Genomic DNA, 18,443 nt, shown 5'->3' with positions numbered 1-18,443 from the left:
GGCCAGGGAACTGTAAAAAAAAACCCAAACACTTCAATTACAAAATCCATTAGTGACTGAAGGTCACATTTTCCTTCTCTGGGTTGCTAACATTTAGATCAAGAGTGACAAACTATGAGCAGAGGGAGCTGTGTGTATGGATATTCTTATTCCAGACTGTAAGAGAATTTTACACATCAGACACTCTGAAGGAAGGTCTGTCAGTAAAATGAACAGCAGCAGTCAGACTGAACTAAAAACCCATTTGGTCCATGGTTGATACTGTTACCCTGATACTGAGTACAGCTACTTAAAAGTAATAGTTACTATTCTAATGAGGACAGAAAAAGAGTCAAAACACAGGCACATGGTCCTGAGGCAAATGGGTAGAATTAAAGCCCCATTCAGTGGTTTCAGGCACTGACAAAAAAAAGTGAAAAAGATTCTTAGAGTTCACAATCCCTGAATAGATAGAAGGGGAAGTCGGAGTCATCATCGTTATCAAAAAGGGCTATGACAAGGTTAAGTAGATCTAGACCATCATAGTCCTCCTCAGGATACTGGTGAGAAAGAACAGGTAAGACAATTTTTAAAAACATCGACAAATATTATCCCATGCATCCAACAATGAGACAAGAACATACTGAATAAGAAATTTACCGCAAATAACCTGCATCTTGAAGTTGGGTCATGTCGATAAAGGCACTCCTCCTTGAAGGGACAGCAGCCATATTGCATGTAATAGTCACACTTTTTCTTCCTAGAATTACAAGAAACAATGTTTGAATGGGACAACTTAATAAATTCAGGTTACTAACTTATTGATTTATTTAACTGAATTCCATTAACATCTGCTTTCTTCCCCACATACTTCGTCTACTGTTAGTGGTTATTGATTGTGTGTTCCTCAGTCATTATGCAGGTTTTGCATGTAAAGCTGCATTTTAAATCTTGATCATATCAATTTACCAAATTTAGATACAAGAAGGGTTTCTGCTAGTCCTTAAAAGGCCTAAACAGTCTAAAAACAAATACCAAATTAATTATTTCAAGTGTGGATTTGAGTGGCAATTTGAAACTATAAAAAGTCATATTTAACTTCAAAATCTACAGAAGTGCATCAACTCCAGTCTCTGAAATGAAAATGTAACTGGTGAAAATTTGGTCAGATTGTAATCAAATATGCAAATAAAAACTGTGCCGCTTGATCAACATACCATGTACCACAGTGTCCTGTTTGGTCTAATATGACATTGACTGCTACTAATGGGCGTTTCTACAGAACTGGTCCCCAAAAACAGGACAGAGGGGCTAAAAATTCAAACCAGATGTAGACTAATGTTATGAAGCAAGTCTGGAAGGACTTTGGGTCCATTTTAAAAATAAATATTTACTGAGATAAAAAGAGAAACTATTTTTCAGATAAAACACATTTTTATACAAAAAAAAACTGCATGCAACTGTAAAAAGGACACGAAAATTACACGCTACTATATTTGTGAATATCTTTTTAATTTCTCAGGTACATTTTGGGAATGGAACTAATTGTGCAAGGCAGAGTGTTCCACAAAAAAATGACCACTGTCGCAAAATCACACGCAATTTATATGCGTTTAAATGGGCAGGTTATGCATGTAACGCCAGTGGACACGATGGGTTTCACGAAACCTGGAATGAGGCTGAAGATTCATGAAAAACCTGCATGTCTGGATTAGAAAAACCACTAGAATCACCAAATTTAACAGTGTCTTTATTTATAGCTGTATACAAGACCATTTCAAGCCATGTTTTCCAGATCAAATGCACTGACACCTAGGTCGCTTTTCATGTCCTAATGTTGGTCCTATTTTTGGTCCCAATATTTTATTTAAAATTCATTCATTTTGGGATGGCTCAGAGCAACAATATAATTTTTTTGCATTCATCTGAGGTTATCATTAGGTACATCCTGGAAGGAAATATGTCTAAATTTCTCATTATTATTGGTCTAAAAAAGCTGACAAAGTGCCAGGCACCACAATGAACCCAGTTTCATAGAAGCACCCATACTAATAGAAGTATTAATTTAAAATTGTTTGCTGTTGTGCTATTGAAATCCATTATCTTACGCACAAATTCAACAAGAACTTGAAAAACAGAAATGGGTCTTTGGGCCTGAAACGCAACTTGCTGAAGCCTCCAGACAACCTGATGAGAAACATTTAAAGCATTGTGACTAAGTTCATATTTTCATGTGGTTTAAAAAAAATATTTTGAATAAAGCACATATTATACTTTTCACATTTTTTTTTTTTTACATTATTTAATTTTAACTCAGAGTTCATGTTAGCATGTCCAGTAAGAGGAAAAGCTTGAAATCCTGGTTATTACGACAACAGAATCTTAACAGAATTCAGCCAATTAAAAAAACATCTGTATGAGGGGACACAAGATTATTAGTTACTTTACATTTATTTCTGGCGATTTTTTTCACCATACCTGCATCTCTCTCTGAAGGCAACAATTAATTTTTCCTTTTCTTCTCCTTCAACCCAGTAGTTGTTTGGCATGTAAAATGTAGACTTCACTCTGCACTGTGGGCAGCTCCTGAGGAATACACACAATAAATACTCCTGTCAAATTATTTATTGTGCATCGTCAATGGTGGGTAAATGTATTCAAATCTAAAGACCATACTTCACCACATCCTGCCCAAAGTCCTTTGTCTTTCTCCAGGTAATGATGCATTGTAAACAGAAGGAGTGATTGCAGTTTGGCAAAATCCCAAAAACATGGTCCCTCTCATTTGGCTTTTCAAAAACCTTGTCCATGCAGATCCCACAGGTGATGTCTTTGCTCCGGAGAAAAGCTTGTTTTTCCTCCATTTTCCATGGACTAGAGGCAACAGCAGCAGCCGCTCCCAGTTTCTCAATGGAGTCAGTGGAAGGAGACTCCTGCAAACAAACAGAGGCCTTCTAGGTTCACAAATGTCACACAAAGAACATGTTTGCATTCACACAAATATTGCACTATTGTCCCTACTGACAATAAGCTGAATTTGAAATGTATCATGTAAACAGCATATTCCATTTGGTTAACCTTAATTAGGCCTTTTTCCTGAATGGAGCATTTTCCGATTAAAACATATGGGATGTGTACATATACTTCCAGTTTTATAAGGGTTCTTTGGAAACGCACGTCTCATTTGCAAATTTCACTGCAGGTTGAGAAACGCGTCCCTTGTCTATGGTCAGCTGGACTAGAGATGATTAAAGCACCAAAGGAAAGCCTGCTTTTCTGGTCAGAGGGAGAAATATGCCTACGTTTAAACATTATGAAAGAGGGTATCAGGGTTTGGATACATGTTAATATGGATAGAGTTTAGTTTTTCAAGAGCGTGTTTGCAGAAATGAAAGAGGGAGGCTGTGCTCACACAGGAACATCTGCCGTAGCAAACAACTTAAAAAGTCTTATCAGGATGTTAACAGCTCCACAAGAACAGAAATTTAGTGGAATGGTGGGTTTTTGTTAACCATGTAATGAGCTCATTAGGTGTGTTTTTTTTTTTTAAGAAATAGGGCAAAAACTCATTTTCCTGTATATAAAAGTAGCTACTGCTCATGCTTAAAACCAAGAAAAAAAAGATTTGGAGCACACTGCAATCAGAAATTAAATCATCAACTCATTTTATAATCAATAGTAAAACACTGAGGGGTTTTTTGATCATTCTGTAGTCCTTGTTTAAAATTAATATTTCTAGTGCTGACTGTCATTGTTCACAGTCTCTTAAAATGGGTGTACATACACACTGGCAAAGAATTAAAACAAACAAACAAAAAAAAAAATACTAAAAACACTCAAACCTGTGCTGTTCTTCCATCACTTGTTTCTGCTTTATTGACCTCAGCCCTCTGGACAGACTCCTGAGAAGCAGCTGAACTAGAGTCCAGAGAATCTGCAAAACCAAAGCAAGTTAACCTCACATGTGCACATGACCACCATCCAAAACAGGGCTGTCCACATACCAGATTGTTCTTCAGCAGTATGTGCTGCTAGATGTTTTGTGCACTGTTGAGGATTGGGGACGTTCACCCGGACTCCTCTGTTGCACTGCTGTGTGGACGTGGCCTCAGCCTGCGGCAGAGCTGGCTCTGACCCTCTTCTGTCTGGCACAGCACTAGCCACACTGGGTGAGGACACGCTGGGCACTGAGCTCCTTCTACCCACAGCAGCAGAGGCAGCAGCAGCACCTTCTCTCTGAACCACATGGAGGTATCTACAAATACAAAAAAAAAAAAAAATTAATTGAATGAATGAATAAACTCAACTTTAAGTGCACAACATGCATGTAGTGGGTTATAACTTGGGGGGGAAAGAAAAAACAAAAAAAAACAAAACTTACTTGCAGTGCACACCATACCAGCATGTACCCTTCTGAAAGTACTGGCATATCTGGACTGATGGCAACACTGATGATTCATGTAGATATTTACACCTTAGACCGAATTTGCAATTGCCATTTAAGAAATACCTGTTTAAAAAAAAAAAAAAAAAGGTAGAGTCAGTATCACTTACTAAATCTATTACTTTTACTTTTTTTTTCCTTCAAAGTCATATGCAGTCATACAACATGCTGGCATTTTCTATGAAAAGTCCATGGTTTTTAGACTTCATATTAGAGTTAACCTGAAGTCTTAATCTTATCGGGTCAATCTGAGAATATAATAACAGGAAGTTTGTCAAAATCCACGAAGAACCAAGTCTAGTCTCTAAAAAAAAAAAAAAAAACCCTCTTCGCTTGCAGTTGTCTTTTTAAAACGCCTAAACACCGTGTAATCAGATTTAATAGATCATTTTAGCGAACACATTAAATCTACGCGTTCCCCTCGAAAAGCAAGTTTGTTTACGTGCAGTCCGAAATCAGAGCTTTAAGCAACTGCAAATTAAATACCACCATAAACTCTAACAACTGCTCATAGTTGACGAATGTGTCAGTTTACGCTAGATATAATGTACCGTACATAAGAAAAATTATTGAAATTAATTAACTTAAAAGACACAATCCACTCTGTTTGGCTTCCACGTATCAAGTCATAGTTGTTTTTTTTAATCGACTCGTGAACGTAGCTCACTAGTGTTAGACCTCCGTGGACTATGAGGGTTAGTTTTCTACTTTGTTCATGTGTCTTACCTGCACACACGTCCAACCCGAGAAGACGCGTATGGATCCATTTCCGACTACTGCCTCCGTCTATTTCTGAGCATGCCGCCGGGTGCCAGACATGTGTGATCTAAATAGATGACAGCCGTTTCCTTTCATTAATTAACGACAACCAATAGAAACGTGACGTTGCAGTTCGTACGTAAGGACGCTCAGATTCTACGTTAATCAATAAATAGAACCAATCAAAGCTCTCCAAATGCTCTGGGTCACATCTGTCAGTGCAATGCGACTCGAGATGTGCTGATTGATGTTAAATAAAAACGGAGAAAAATCAATGTTTATCGTTCTAATAAAGTTTATGAGCGAGATGTAACTACCTGCAACTTGGTTACATGTGACTACAGGGACTAAAGTCTTTCAAGTTATAACACGTTTCTGTGCACAAATAATCTCAATCCATCACTAACACACAGCCATAGAGGTAGTTTACATACAAGTTGGGTTTTTTTGGTGCACTTTCTAGTTTTATCCATCCACACCTTTTGCTTGCTTGGCACACTGCACATAAAAGCCAAAAAAAATTAAAATAAAAATTAAAAAAAAAAAAAAAAAATTATATAAATATAGATAGATAGATAGATAGATAGATAGATAGATAGATAGATAGATAGATAGATAGATAGATAGATATTTGCCAATGTGTTCCAGTGGCAGGAATTAAGGCAAGAATGTCAAGAGATTAGATGAGACAGTGGAATATTGTCACAGATCATACATCACACAGAGGTAGATAGGGATAAAGACAAGAGTAAGAGCACAAGAGGAGGATTTCCATAAGACGTGTGCAGGTGTTTTGTGTGCTGACATACTGTGTAGTCCATTCAGATCAAGTACAGTGAAAAGAAACTTGCGGAATAGAAAAACAACACTTGGAAGCATTTGATGTTGGGCTATTGTAAGACAAATGTAACTGTACATTAAAAGAATTTCTAACATAAGACTGTGAAAATACACTATGTGAACAGAGAAATGACTTATTTTACAGCTTTTAGATGTTGACTTGTTAATTCTTGTCAGCTTTTGTCAGATAATGTCATGTACTTCTTTCAGGTAATCCAAATCCCTCATCATCAAATAAAAGTTTTCTTGTTATGTTTGATGATATATTTAGTACAACCTGGACTTAACAGGCAGGCATGTAATCTGAAATAACACATATACTTAATACATAAAACAAGATAATAATTCATGTTTTGCCCTTACAAATAATGATCAACAATTACAAATAATTAGTAACATAATTACAAAGAGTAAACTAAGAAAGAAAACTATTTTTAAAAAATGGCAAGTTTATGATCCTTTGTGTGTTGAAACAGAAAAGAAAACATGCTGTCCCTTGTACTTCATCGGGTCAGGTGTTTATAGTGTCAGCTTCAGCTAAATCTGTGCAGCATTGTCCATTAGTTACCACTTGGGTACATGGCTTTAAGACAAAACCTATATATAACTTGGGGGTTTCCACATTTATTGACAAATGCAAATGGTATTGCACAGCCAGCTGCATTGAGGGAGCTCTACACTGCTGGAGCCAGCCCAGTTTGTGTTGCATAAACCAAATGGCAAAGATAGTGCTCTTTCATTGTGATGATGATGATCATGATGATGATGATGCTGTAAACAAAATAAACAATTTCTGCATCTTTCGAGTCACCAAAAAGTCTTAGAACAATCACTCTGCAGGAGACATTGGTATCAAAAGAAGTTGTGTCACAGTTCTATTTGATCTCTGCCACTGGTATCTGAACATGAAGTGCTTTCCCTTTACAGCATAAAACCGAGCTGAACCAAGGCGAGGCAAGGCGAGGTGAGGCAAGTGAGGAGAAGCTCTCTCTAGACACTGCTCAGGGGTCAGCTTCACTATCGGGATGAAATGGGAGTAGCCTTGGTAAGAAAACATATCATTCACTCTGTTAAGTGACCGTTGTGGGAAAATGGGAAACTAGGACTTGTAGCAAATGATTCCAGATGCTCTTCACGCAATCATACACACACACCCACGCACACACACTTTACTGTGCTGACACTGAGAAGACCTTGCTGATTGTGTTAGCCCTACCATGTAACTTTGCCTTGTTCGTACATGTTAAAATCCATGCCCGTATTACGGAACAGTGCTTGTACTGGATGCAGTGTATTATTATTATAAACTCAGTCTGTAACAGTATTGCTAAAAGCAGTCTGTGCTGGAGAATACTAATACATGTCTTTATAGATCTCCTGTAGTAGAGGGTGGAGCGAGGTTTCCGACTCAGTCTTTTTAATCTTTTGGACAAGCTGAGCGTTCTCAGTAACCAGCTGACGGAGGTCGGCCATCTTCTGCAGCAGCTTGGGGAAGAGGTAGACAGAGTCAGAGTGGTTTGCTTGGAGGTGGAGGTCCAGGGCTTGGAGGATGTTGTCCTGACTCTGCTCCACCTGCTTCACGTTCATTAACCCGGGCCGATCTGGGAGGACAAAGAGTCACCTTATGATCAGTCACCCCGCAAACAATCATCACGCAAATAAAGGGTCAGCAATGTTTATTTACAGTCTAGAATTAAATCATTTGGTGATGATAGGATACATTGTACAACAAACACAAAACTCAAAACAATATAAATATTTCACTGTGGAAGATTTGATAGTATGTGACTTAAAACTGTATGTTTATTTTCACATAATTACGGAATATTACACCATTTTCCTAATATTATGAGAAACATAAGCATGCAGGTGGGCTGTTTGGGGGTCCACTCACAAGAAAATTTGATGCATCATCATCATTTTGGACCATTATTACCATAACTCTATATAAGAAAGAAAATCTAGAGCATATCCATAATCACCAAAAAATGCTTAAAACTAGCAGTCTGTACCAACTACAAACATTAGATCAGGGCAAAAGAATGTTTGGTTAATAGAGCTGATCTAGATTATAAAAGTCAAGTGGCCTCTGTGTGTGCATGCATGCGTCTTGAGATTCACACCAAACCCAGAAAGAGCTGACTGTTGCAGTTTGGCATATTTATGTATTTTTGGTCAAGGAACAGACTAGCGAAAACAGCAAGTTGATAGGACCAATATTTTGGGAGATATTAGTCATTTTGGAATACAATAGCCATACAATCACATTGCTATACCTAGAACACTTTGGCAGTGACTGCTGGACAAGTGTGGCACAGCATGCACGAATACACAACAGCATAAAAAGTACCACATCTAGACCCTGTGGATCCCCACAGCTCAACACGCTAGTTTTACACTAATTTGGCTTAGATTGTACCTAAACCTGAATGTTACCCAAATATTATAATGGTCAGGAAAACCCTGGCCATAACGTTAGTCTCACAGCATAATTACCATACCAGTCATATTTTTGGCCAAATTGTGATATTTGCATCAAATGAAGTGGCAGTGTTAGGAGAGTAAAGTTATGCTGATTTCACAATTTGGCCAAAAATATGATTTAGGCATTTCTGCTATGAGGTAAACAATAACATAAAATTATATACAAGTTGGGTAGATAAATGAAAATGATAATAATATAAAATACAGTCATGTAAAGAAGATGTGAGGTTAAAGGACAAGTATGTAAAGCGGATAGCATTTCTCACAATTCTCACCTCCACATAGAATAATGGCAGCAACAAACAGGGCCAGGTCGCTGTCATCCAGCTCCAGAGCGTTGAATTTAACTGCAAACTCAAACTTGGGCTCCATGATCTCGCTGAAGGGTTTTCTTAAGCTGCGAAGGAACTCCCTGGTTACAAAGCCTTTACCATTAGCCACCAATAGTCCGTCTTTGTTCATGAGAGAGGGCAGCATGGCGAAAATAGCCTCATGTACACCGTACTTCAGCAAAGTCACCTGTGGAAAGAGCATAAATATTACTGTACTTCCTCCTTCACTGTCCACAAAGATTTAAGCTGCACTTTACTGCAGGAACATTTCCCTGGAACTAGGATCCTGTGGATGTCCCTGCTCCATTGTAAGAACTGTTTACCCCAAAAAACTCCCTTCTCAGACACTTGCTTAACATTTCACTTTTTACCCCGCCCCCCTGAAGAGGAGGCAAGGGGCATTATTTTTGGTTTAGTTTGTTTGTTTGTTAACACTCTAGCAGCAAAACTATAGGTTGAATTCATACCAGACTGGGTTTGTAGATTGCCACTGACCCAGAATAGATGTAATTACATTTTGGGAAAAGTAGGTCAAAGTTCAACTTTTGTATTAATTTTTAAAACTCTTTTTTTTTCTTCCCATTTACTTATAATGCCTGAAATTTGTCTATGGTGTCATCACCACATGCATAGACATGATGACATCAGCTGAATTGATGCCAAAATAAGCTACAATACATGCGAGGGGCGGGGTTTTTTCTTTTTTTTTTAAATCTGTACTTCTAAAAATTATTATGGAATTACAGAAAAAAAGTACTGACAGATTGACAGTCTAAAACTGCTGTCACTTTTCCTCAGTGGAAATCTGCACAACCAACAATGTGAAAGAACCTTTATGCTCCTGTCACTAAAGTTTCTGGAACTAAATTTTATAGTAACTGAGCTGGAAATGCTGTTGTTGTGTCCAGGTGAGGTGACTTACCTGGTCATTAAGGAAGAGGTCCACAAACCCTGGAATGCACTTGGCAAACTCTGTGAGCTCCCGCACAGTCTCCACTGTAGTGCACTGGCAGCGGTAGAACACATGGACCCCAATCTCCTTGGTCAGGGGCGCACCAGGAAGTAACTGGCTCCACACCAAACCACTTTCTGCCTTCCAGAGAGTGTCGACATCGTAGATCACAAACGGCTGAGGGGAGGACAAAAACAAGACCATCGATCAGCCAATTCAGGATCAGCATCACATGGACACACTTCTGCTGTGGAAGAGTTAAGTCAAACAATCACTGTGAATGGAGCTGCCATGACACATCTTAAAGGGGTCATATTTTGCTAAACCCACTTTATTAGTATTTGGTACATTTGTGTGTATTTGGACCCTAATAGTTCAAAAAGTTTGAATTTGAACCCTCCAGATGCTACAAAGCTATCTTTATATTCATTTTGGCAAAAATCGAGTGGATTTCTACAACCCGTTTTAATTCCTTCTTAATTTGTTGCGTCTATAACTAGTTACACCATGGCATTATCACATATAAGGACAAGACTTCCAACAAACATTTCTCCAAGGACGCCATAACTGTTTGTCAGCAGCAGCGGTTGTAGTCCATACTAGGGGCCGTTTACACGGCGTAGGATTCAGTCGACTCCGGGAAGATTTCATTGCGGATTAGCCTTCTGTTAACATGGAAACGGTGCCTAGAGTGCCTGAATCCGGAAACTTTTGATACCAGGGTCCAGGATGGAATGTTATCGACACGCTCCGCATTTCTGCTCCGTGTTAACGCGAATCTGAGCGTTCCGGGGTAAAATATGACGTCACCGCATGTGCGCGCAGCCAAGAACCGCCAGTTAACCCACTCCGGGCCAGTTGGTGGCGGTAATGCGCCTCCAAGCTGGTTTGCCAGCCTCTATGACACAATAAAGCTGCAGAAAAAGAAGGAACAACCACAACAACAATGGCCGGTTTCAGAACAACATACGTGCTGCTAACTGTGCTCAGCTCGTCTGTCCAGACAAAGAAGTCCTGCGTCTTTGTACGACCACTCGCCATTGTTGTTTGTAAATTGTGTTGTCCGCCTCTTCTTCTTCTCCTGATTTAAAGGCTGTCTAAACCGGAAATCGTTTGTGCGCAGGCGCGTGTTTTACCGCCACTGTTTCACTACAGCTCTACATCGCCAGCTACTGGTCTGCCATGGCCACTACAGCGTATTCAGCTGTCCTCGCGGACTCATGTGAACGCAGATCGTTATCATAGCGGCTTCGTCTTAACGCGGAATGATTTTATAACGCAAAGGAGAAATCTTTGCGGAGTGTTGCCGTGTAAACGTACCCTTAAAGCCAGTTACCTAAAATGTTCAGTTGTTGGTTGTATTAATGAACACAAGTGGTTGGACAGGACAGCGTAGAACAGCCAACAACCTGGCGGGGGTGGGGCATGAAGTGGGTCATGTGCATTTTAAGGGCCAGTGCTCAAAACGGCCTTTCTGGTGTCATTACTCAGAAATAGGGTTGAAGATGGATCTGTGGAGTTTAATTAATGAAGAATTCAGACCCAAGCATAGCATTTACAGTTTATGTAAACCACAGGGAAGTGTTCTAAATGCATAATTCCATTTTTTAAAAAAAGCTAAATGTCACTCCTTTAAGCGCCACACTCTGAACAGTTGAGACACAGGCAATTTCTTACCCAATACTTTATAAGAAAATGCTTTAGAAAAATATTATTTGTGTTATCACATAAATTAATAGGTAGAGAACAAGAAGACATTTAAATTCTGAACTTAGGTAGGGAGGTATACTGTTGAAAATACTGGAAATTGCAAAAGTGTGTGGAAATACCTGTTTAAATACCTACCTCTGAAACTAACCCCATTAAAACTATGTTGTGCTAGGTAAAATTCTTAACAAATTATGATCTTTAAGTAAATGTGAAACATAGGGACACAGGAAAGTGACAAACACCTTGAGGATGTGGTCCACCCCTACGACTGGTTACCACAGTTAAGAATCATCTGTTTGTATATCATCCAACACCTCATTAAAATACACTTTTCAGGGAGATGAATACCTGAACATAAATCAGCCAAATGAAATTAACCTCAAGACAGAAAATGACTGTATTTTACATATAATTTGCTTATATTCATTCATGAAAACATTCAAACTAGTATCAATGTGTAGCTGTTTTTTTTATCACTATAAATCTCCATCATTATTTGTAAAAAAAAAAAAAAAGAAAAAGAAAAAGAAAAAGAAAAAAACTACTCATCCAGTTGGAACATACAGAGGTGCTGCTGGTTTTGCCTGTCAGGATGCTGCGGGCCCTCTTCTTGGTCATGCTGAGGTTCTTCAGGTAGGCTGTGTTGACTTGTTTGGCTAAAGTTTTCAGGTCTGAGCCGCCGGGTTTGCTGAGGTTCACTTCCTCTGCAAGCAGGCCTGCAACCAGCTTCTTCCTCTCTGCCTCAGGCATGCGTCCATATCGGATCGCTGTGAAAACACACACACATGCTGGGTTTATTATGTACCAGGGCTGGGTACTCCAACATGGCTTTACTTTTGCTTTTAGAAACAAGTTACTAGTTTTAAGACACAAGAAGCCTTTAGTAAAGCAGAAGTTCATTAAATCCATCTGGTTTTTTTTAACTGTGTGTAAGAATCTTATTCCTGCCTGGAGGAGACTACATGGCTATGTGCATTTTACTGTCAATAAGAATCAGTTACCAGTTAATATGTGCTGTACTGTAATGCTCCATTTTGCATTTTCCCTTTTATGTAATGAGATTTAAAAGAAGATTAGAAAGGATTTGCAATAAATGAGATTTGTTACTTATTTCAGACTGAATAAAATTCTTCAAACTCTTGTCAGCAAATAGCCTTCTCCTTCAAGTCTGGATTTATAAAAAGAATGTGAGTAATGCAACTTAATTCAGAAAGTTCTTAACTCCGACATTCCCTCCCTCACCATCATGGGACATTCCTAAAGACAGGCACTTCTGGAATCGACAATATTGGCACTTGTTACGATTCTTCTTCTGAATCTTGCAGGAGCGCTCGCACCGCTCATATTCCAGTTTCATCCTCACAGTTCGTCGGAAGAAGCCCTGGATGAGAAACAACACAACCGGTTCAGCGAGTCACATAAGACGACCCAAAACCGCCTTTATCACCTGTTGCAATCTTTCCACTGTAACACAAACTGCATTACCTTGCAACCCTCACAGGCGTGGACTCCATAGTGGAAGCCTGAGGCCTTGTCGCCACAGACTTTACACTCCACGCTGATCCCAGACCCTGTGCTGTCTTCTCGGCCGAGACGCAGCTGTTCTGACAGCGAAGGAGACGAGGTGTGGGACAGGTCTGTGTAAAGATAAACAGACATGAACAGTTCGGCCAGAAACTACGTTTCATTCACATGTGCAATCGTTTTTTGCAGGCAAAAACTACTGCACATATTACACTATATCTTGCTCTTATTGTCTTCTATCTATGCTATAAATATCAATTTGGTTGCTGTAACACATTGTGTGACTGATGAAGGACTGTCTTATTAAAAGAGGTTACTACACATTTCTACAAGTTAAATTTAAGACTTTTTAAGACTACTTAGAACAGAATTTAATGCCTATTTCACAGCTATACTTACAAAAAGTGGGTACTCCTAGAATTTAGGAAAACATATTAATTTACATCAGCAGAGGTTGAATATTACATACATACTGTCTACAGAACTGAATGTTCTGTAATCATTTCTGCAAAGTTAGCGATAACTGGTTCCTAATTTTAATATAAATTGTCGGGTTGGAACAGGTGGAACTGAGTAGACTAACGTTACATTCTTTCTAGTTTGGACATTTACCAGGCACATTTAAACACAATACAGCCACGTTTATGGCAACATAATTTAAGACCTACCATATCAAATGTAATACCGTTTAAAGATTTCTTAAGGTATTAAATGCAAATTTGGAAATTCAAAACTTTTAAGACTTTTTAAGACCCTGTGGGAACCCTGTAAAATACAAGTACAATTTTACCTGTGTAGCTGGATCCTGCACTGCTGTTCTGTCTGCTGTGATCATTTTCCTGATCTAGACTCTCTTGTTCTCGTCTCTTCTGGTCCCCTTTCAGGCTTGTAGCAGAAAGCACTCCCTCCTTCTCCTCCTCCTCCTCATCACTTTCCCTGGCCTTCAGCTCTTGCAGGTCTGTCAGCTCGGACACACTGGTCCCCCCGCAGCTGTCCGAACCTCCAGACTCTCCCTCGGGTGCTGTCCACCTGACGTCATCACTGTCTTGGGGGGACTTGGGCTCGCAGTAGCCATTCACCCGCTCGTGCTGCTCTGTAGCAGTTTGCTGAAACCCATCCATGGCTCCTTTTGAAGCTGACTCAGCACCTCCCCTCCTGTCACGTCGTCATCATAGCTCCACTGGGTAAGAATACCAGAACATGTAAAGAGTAAGCATAAATACAATAAAAGGTTAATATACAGTATGTTAAGAAGTGTATCTTTAAACTGATGTTATGATCATTTTATGTAGTTGTTTTCCATTACTTTGTGTGTATTTTTAAAGTTTTTAGATTTTTTGTTTGCTATGTTAGTTTCACATAGTTTTATTTTATAGTCCTTTAACACATACTCTGTTAAACCACAGCTTTTGACGAGACTCTGACTTGATTAAGTGTTGTATCAACAAATAACCAGGATGTATGAATTCCATACATTAATTCAATTTTTGTCCACATTATTTTGCTCTTAAGAGATACTGCTATGATAAATTACAAACTATTAAATAGTAGACTCAGAATACTGGGCTTCATGTCTTACTATAGATAATTTCTTAATTCTTAAACACTGGGTTTATTTCAGGTTGTCTTGTCCGGATTCTTCTCCCCTACTCCTAGTTGTGTTTGAGCAGCCAGGGAATGCCCTTGATCGTAAGAGGCTTATGACACAGATATACAAACGACGAGTGGTCATGCCAGGATTACCTACAAGCAGAGACAGAGCAACCAAGCCAGCTGAAAAAAGAAAGACCCAATTTAACACGAAGGCAAATTTGTCATATGTGACTACTGAGCAAGGCAATACAATTTTCTCCAATAGTCTTCCTGTTTTAATAAATTAATTTGCATGGAATAATGCTCATTGATGCATCCACTGCTGAGAGTAAATAGAGTAAAACCTGTAGGCCTAGATGAAAAACATGTTCCTGCAGTTTTCTACATGTTCACTTTAAACTTTTTAATGCATTTTTAAGATAATATTTGCAATATAAGACCTATTTCACAGCCAAATGTGATTACATAACAATACCGAGTCATGATAGGCATTTGCTTATGGCTTTGGGTTTTTGTTTTTGTTTTTTGTTTTTTACTTCCAAAACAACTCTAATGGCTTTTTACCCAGTTCCTAATTTGACTGTTTTCTTACTTATGGTGCAGCAAGCTTTAGATTTTCGATAAGAATTTAGTTTTTTCTCCTCAAGAAGCTTCAACCAAGCACATGGAAGTCAACCCACATTATATTTGTCAATGTAATGTTAAAGACATCCTAAGGCCTAAAATTCCAACTTTAAGAATGCAGAGAACCGCCAAAAAATCCTAAAAGACAAATGTACATAGCATCATGCGATCTAAAATCAACACAAACAGCATAACCCTTGATACAAATAGGCGGCCTATTACTATAAACATCCTGGGCCTATGACAACACAGCCAAGCTACAGTGTTTGGTCTGGACGTTTTAGTTAGATTACCTCAAAAAGTAAACTGTGTTTTTTTTTTGGAGCCAGGAGACATCTGTTATTATTGTTTGCTTCAGTTCATGGCAGGGTGCACATTGTACTGAGTGGATGCTTTAAGGGGACAGGGTGCATACACTATGTACACACTGCTGGTCACTGCTGTGCTGGTAGTGGTGGGGGAGTGGGCTTTGAAGGAGGGGGTTACATATTTGCCCCGGGCCCCCTAGTGGATTAATCCGTCCATGTATGTAGCTGCGCCCTGACAAACAGCCACAGCGGCTTCTTACTGAAGACAAATACACATTATGTGGGAATGCTTGTTGTACTTTATGGCCCACAGTAAAACAAACACAGAAGTTAATTTCTGTGTCGTTTCCAACAAACAACATAATAAATGAGTAACGTGAAAACTTAGTGATACTTCAAACAACCTGTCACACTGGTTCTCGGAAATATCAGCTAACATTACTGTGAATTTTATGAGTCACTGACATTTCTGTAATTTGGATACAAGCATTCGACGCATGATATGATGGTAAAAGTACTGACTTAGCTACCAAAAGTTTTGTCTCCCTCTGCAGACAGTACTAGTGCTAACTTAGTAGCTTTTTTAGCCTGTCAGTCGGTCGTCGAAGTGGCACGGCTAGCTAACTTAGCTAGTTAGCGCTAACCTTGAATGTTGACTGAATAGTACTAGCTGTTAGCGTGGCTGACCCACATTCCCGTGTGTTCCTTTAAATAACGTTAGCTGGTTTGCCAACTTAGCTTACCTCTCTCAATAGTGCTTCTGGCTCGGGAGATTTTCAGGGTAAAAGAAATCGTCCACCGGCTAAAACAAACAAGCGGTGAAAACAGCCCCGTGTCCGGTCCGGGATCGATCGGCTGTTGACAAGTTGTTTGAAGTCAGTAGCAGGAGTTAGCTAGCAGCAGGAGCTAACAGCAGACTGCTAACTCTAACTTAGATTGATCCGGGCCTTCATGTAGACAACGAGCTGACAAACCACCGGGTTCAAGAGGAAAGACACGGCCGTCTGGACACCTCAGTGGGCTGCCATATCACATGCAGATAAGCATAGTTAACTGATAATCCCTCCCCGATTCTCCCCTTGTTGTTCCCAGCTTTGCTTTGCTTTGCTTTGGCTCACTCCCCCCCCTCCTCTCTCCTCTCCTTTCTCCCTCCCTCCCCTGTCACATGCCAGTACACAGCCCCCCCCCACACACACACACACACACACACAACACACACACAACACACACACAACACGCCGCAGACCGGAGCCTGCAAACAGTTGTGGGCACAGTCAAGGTCTCTCCAAGTTATTGTGAACAGTTTGTGTCTATAATCTAACATGCACATTTACTGAGGAGCTGCACTCACACTCCACAGCTGAACATGCTGTGGACCACATTAGGCTGCATGAGTTAAAGAAGGAGGCCTAGCACTTTTCTCCTACCAAATTCCACTTGTATTTTGTTTATGCAGGTGCATCTGCATCAAAAGTATTATTTCAGTCAAATACTAATATCCCACTAGTAAAAAAAATAAAATATCTATATTCAGAAGTAAAAAGCACATGCAGTAATTATCAGAAGTCATAACAAAAGCTGATTTTGCTTGCCATCACTTCTTTATGTTTCAGTAGTTTTTAATTGACAAAACCTTTTAATTTTACTTTAATATTTTATTTAGTCTACATTTGTGGCAAAAAATTGATGTCACTGTTGCAAAAGGAGTCTTTCCTTAATCCATAAAGACCCAAACATCCACCATCGACCAAACCCATCTACTGATCTAAAATGTATAATACCTGTTAATCCACTAATCCTATCAATACATGTAAATAACGGGAGTAAAATGCAGTTGCAACCCATGGAGTTTGATAAATAACAGCTGTCATAGACACTTGTTTTATGTTCAGTTACTAACATATTTTACTGAAAAAGTCACTTTTTCTTCAGTTTTCTCTGTTTTTTGGTATGAAAATCCTCAAGTTTAACCTGAGCATTTATGAACATCTACATGATCAGTGAATTAAATTTAGGAAAATACCTGATTTTCACTGGAAGAATGTAAAATACAGAGGATTATTTCATAATAAATGGTGACAAATCACTTAAGAAATGTTAAATATAGAGAAAAAAAAAAAAAAACATTTGGGAGCTACCACAAAAGTAGCACTGGTTCTTTATGGGTTAAGTGTACTTTGTTTTTCAGTAAAATGATTTGAAAACTGTAAAATGCTTTTAATTGTTCTTCAATGTACCTCAGACACATGTGGCAATTTTAAAAACAAATTAAGGCAGACATGTTTGCAAAAATAAAAGTTATGTCACTGCCCAAACATTTGGCCAGACTGTTTCAATGGTTAACCTCAAATTCCACTATCTACAAACAGAAACATCTATATGAAGTACAAGCAGATTGACTTAGAAAACTACTAATACGATGCAATAAAAATGAATGAAAAAGTAAAATTCTACATTCAAAACATTTCTTAAATAAAGGTCTGTGAGTATTATTTTTATCAGTAAAATGTTCTCAAAGTATGGGATATAAGATTAGCCAGTGAGTAGTAAAATGGTCCCTGGTGTGTTTTACTATAATATGTGATGTATTTGGATTCAGATTAATGCTGCTTTAAGTAACAGCACTAATGTATCATGTTCTATAAGCAATTCCATTATGTAGCATCTCTGTCCTGTGAGAGCAATACACCTCTAAAATGGTAACATTTCCTGAAAAATAGAAAAATATATTCAGAAAAATAAAGTTTTCATCTTTGTGACAGTGTATTTTGCCACAAATCCGAATTTTTTTATTTATTTTTTTATAGTTTATTTAGCTTTAGAAACAGGAACTCAACCCATAAAGGAATGATGAGCACAGGGATGAAAAAGGAGAATCTGAGAAGTAACATAAG

The 18,443-nt window shown here is 38.8% G+C and overlaps 2 protein-coding genes across 4 annotated transcripts; both read right to left on the bottom strand.

Annotated features, from left to right (window-relative positions):
- Nucleotides 1-74: 74 nt before the first annotated feature.
- mkrn4 (makorin, ring finger protein, 4) lies at nucleotides 75-5,698 on the bottom strand. Of its 2 annotated transcripts, none has more exons than XM_030139838.1 (8): nucleotides 5,150-5,698; nucleotides 4,361-4,489; nucleotides 3,984-4,234; nucleotides 3,822-3,913; nucleotides 2,656-2,912; nucleotides 2,458-2,565; nucleotides 640-739; nucleotides 75-539 (listed from the first exon to the last, which is right to left on the bottom strand). In XM_030139838.1, exons 1-8 carry the CDS (start codon nucleotides 5,188-5,190, stop codon nucleotides 426-428), a joined length of 1,092 nt encoding a protein of 363 aa, XP_029995698.1. In that variant the 5' UTR covers nucleotides 5,191-5,698; the 3' UTR covers nucleotides 75-425. The 2 variants fall into 2 exon arrangements, with proteins under 2 accessions (XP_029995698.1, XP_029995699.1); XM_030139839.1 differs by having other exon boundaries at nucleotides 650-739.
- Nucleotides 5,699-5,861: 163 nt separating this feature from the next.
- ppardb (peroxisome proliferator-activated receptor delta b) lies at nucleotides 5,862-16,688 on the bottom strand. Of its 2 annotated transcripts, none has more exons than XM_030139837.1 (8): nucleotides 16,293-16,688; nucleotides 13,815-14,224; nucleotides 12,986-13,137; nucleotides 12,743-12,881; nucleotides 12,065-12,267; nucleotides 9,761-9,967; nucleotides 8,782-9,025; nucleotides 5,862-7,623 (listed from the first exon to the last, which is right to left on the bottom strand). In XM_030139837.1, the coding sequence occupies exons 2-8, from the start codon at nucleotides 14,143-14,145 to the stop codon at nucleotides 7,376-7,378; spliced, it is 1,524 nt and encodes a 507-aa protein (XP_029995697.1). In that variant the 5' UTR covers nucleotides 14,146-14,224; nucleotides 16,293-16,688; the 3' UTR covers nucleotides 5,862-7,375. The 2 variants fall into 2 exon arrangements, with proteins under 2 accessions (XP_029995697.1, XP_029995696.1); XM_030139836.1 differs by having other exon boundaries at nucleotides 13,815-14,204.
- Between the last annotated feature and the right edge of the window lie 1,755 nt (nucleotides 16,689-18,443).

Source organism: Sphaeramia orbicularis, chromosome 7, assembly GCF_902148855.1.
Source record: "Sphaeramia orbicularis chromosome 7, fSphaOr1.1, whole genome shotgun sequence".
Taxonomy (NCBI): Eukaryota; Metazoa; Chordata; class Actinopteri; order Kurtiformes; family Apogonidae; genus Sphaeramia; species Sphaeramia orbicularis.
Note: the sequence above shows the minus strand (reverse complement) of the source record. Positions and strands in the feature narration are given on the sequence as shown.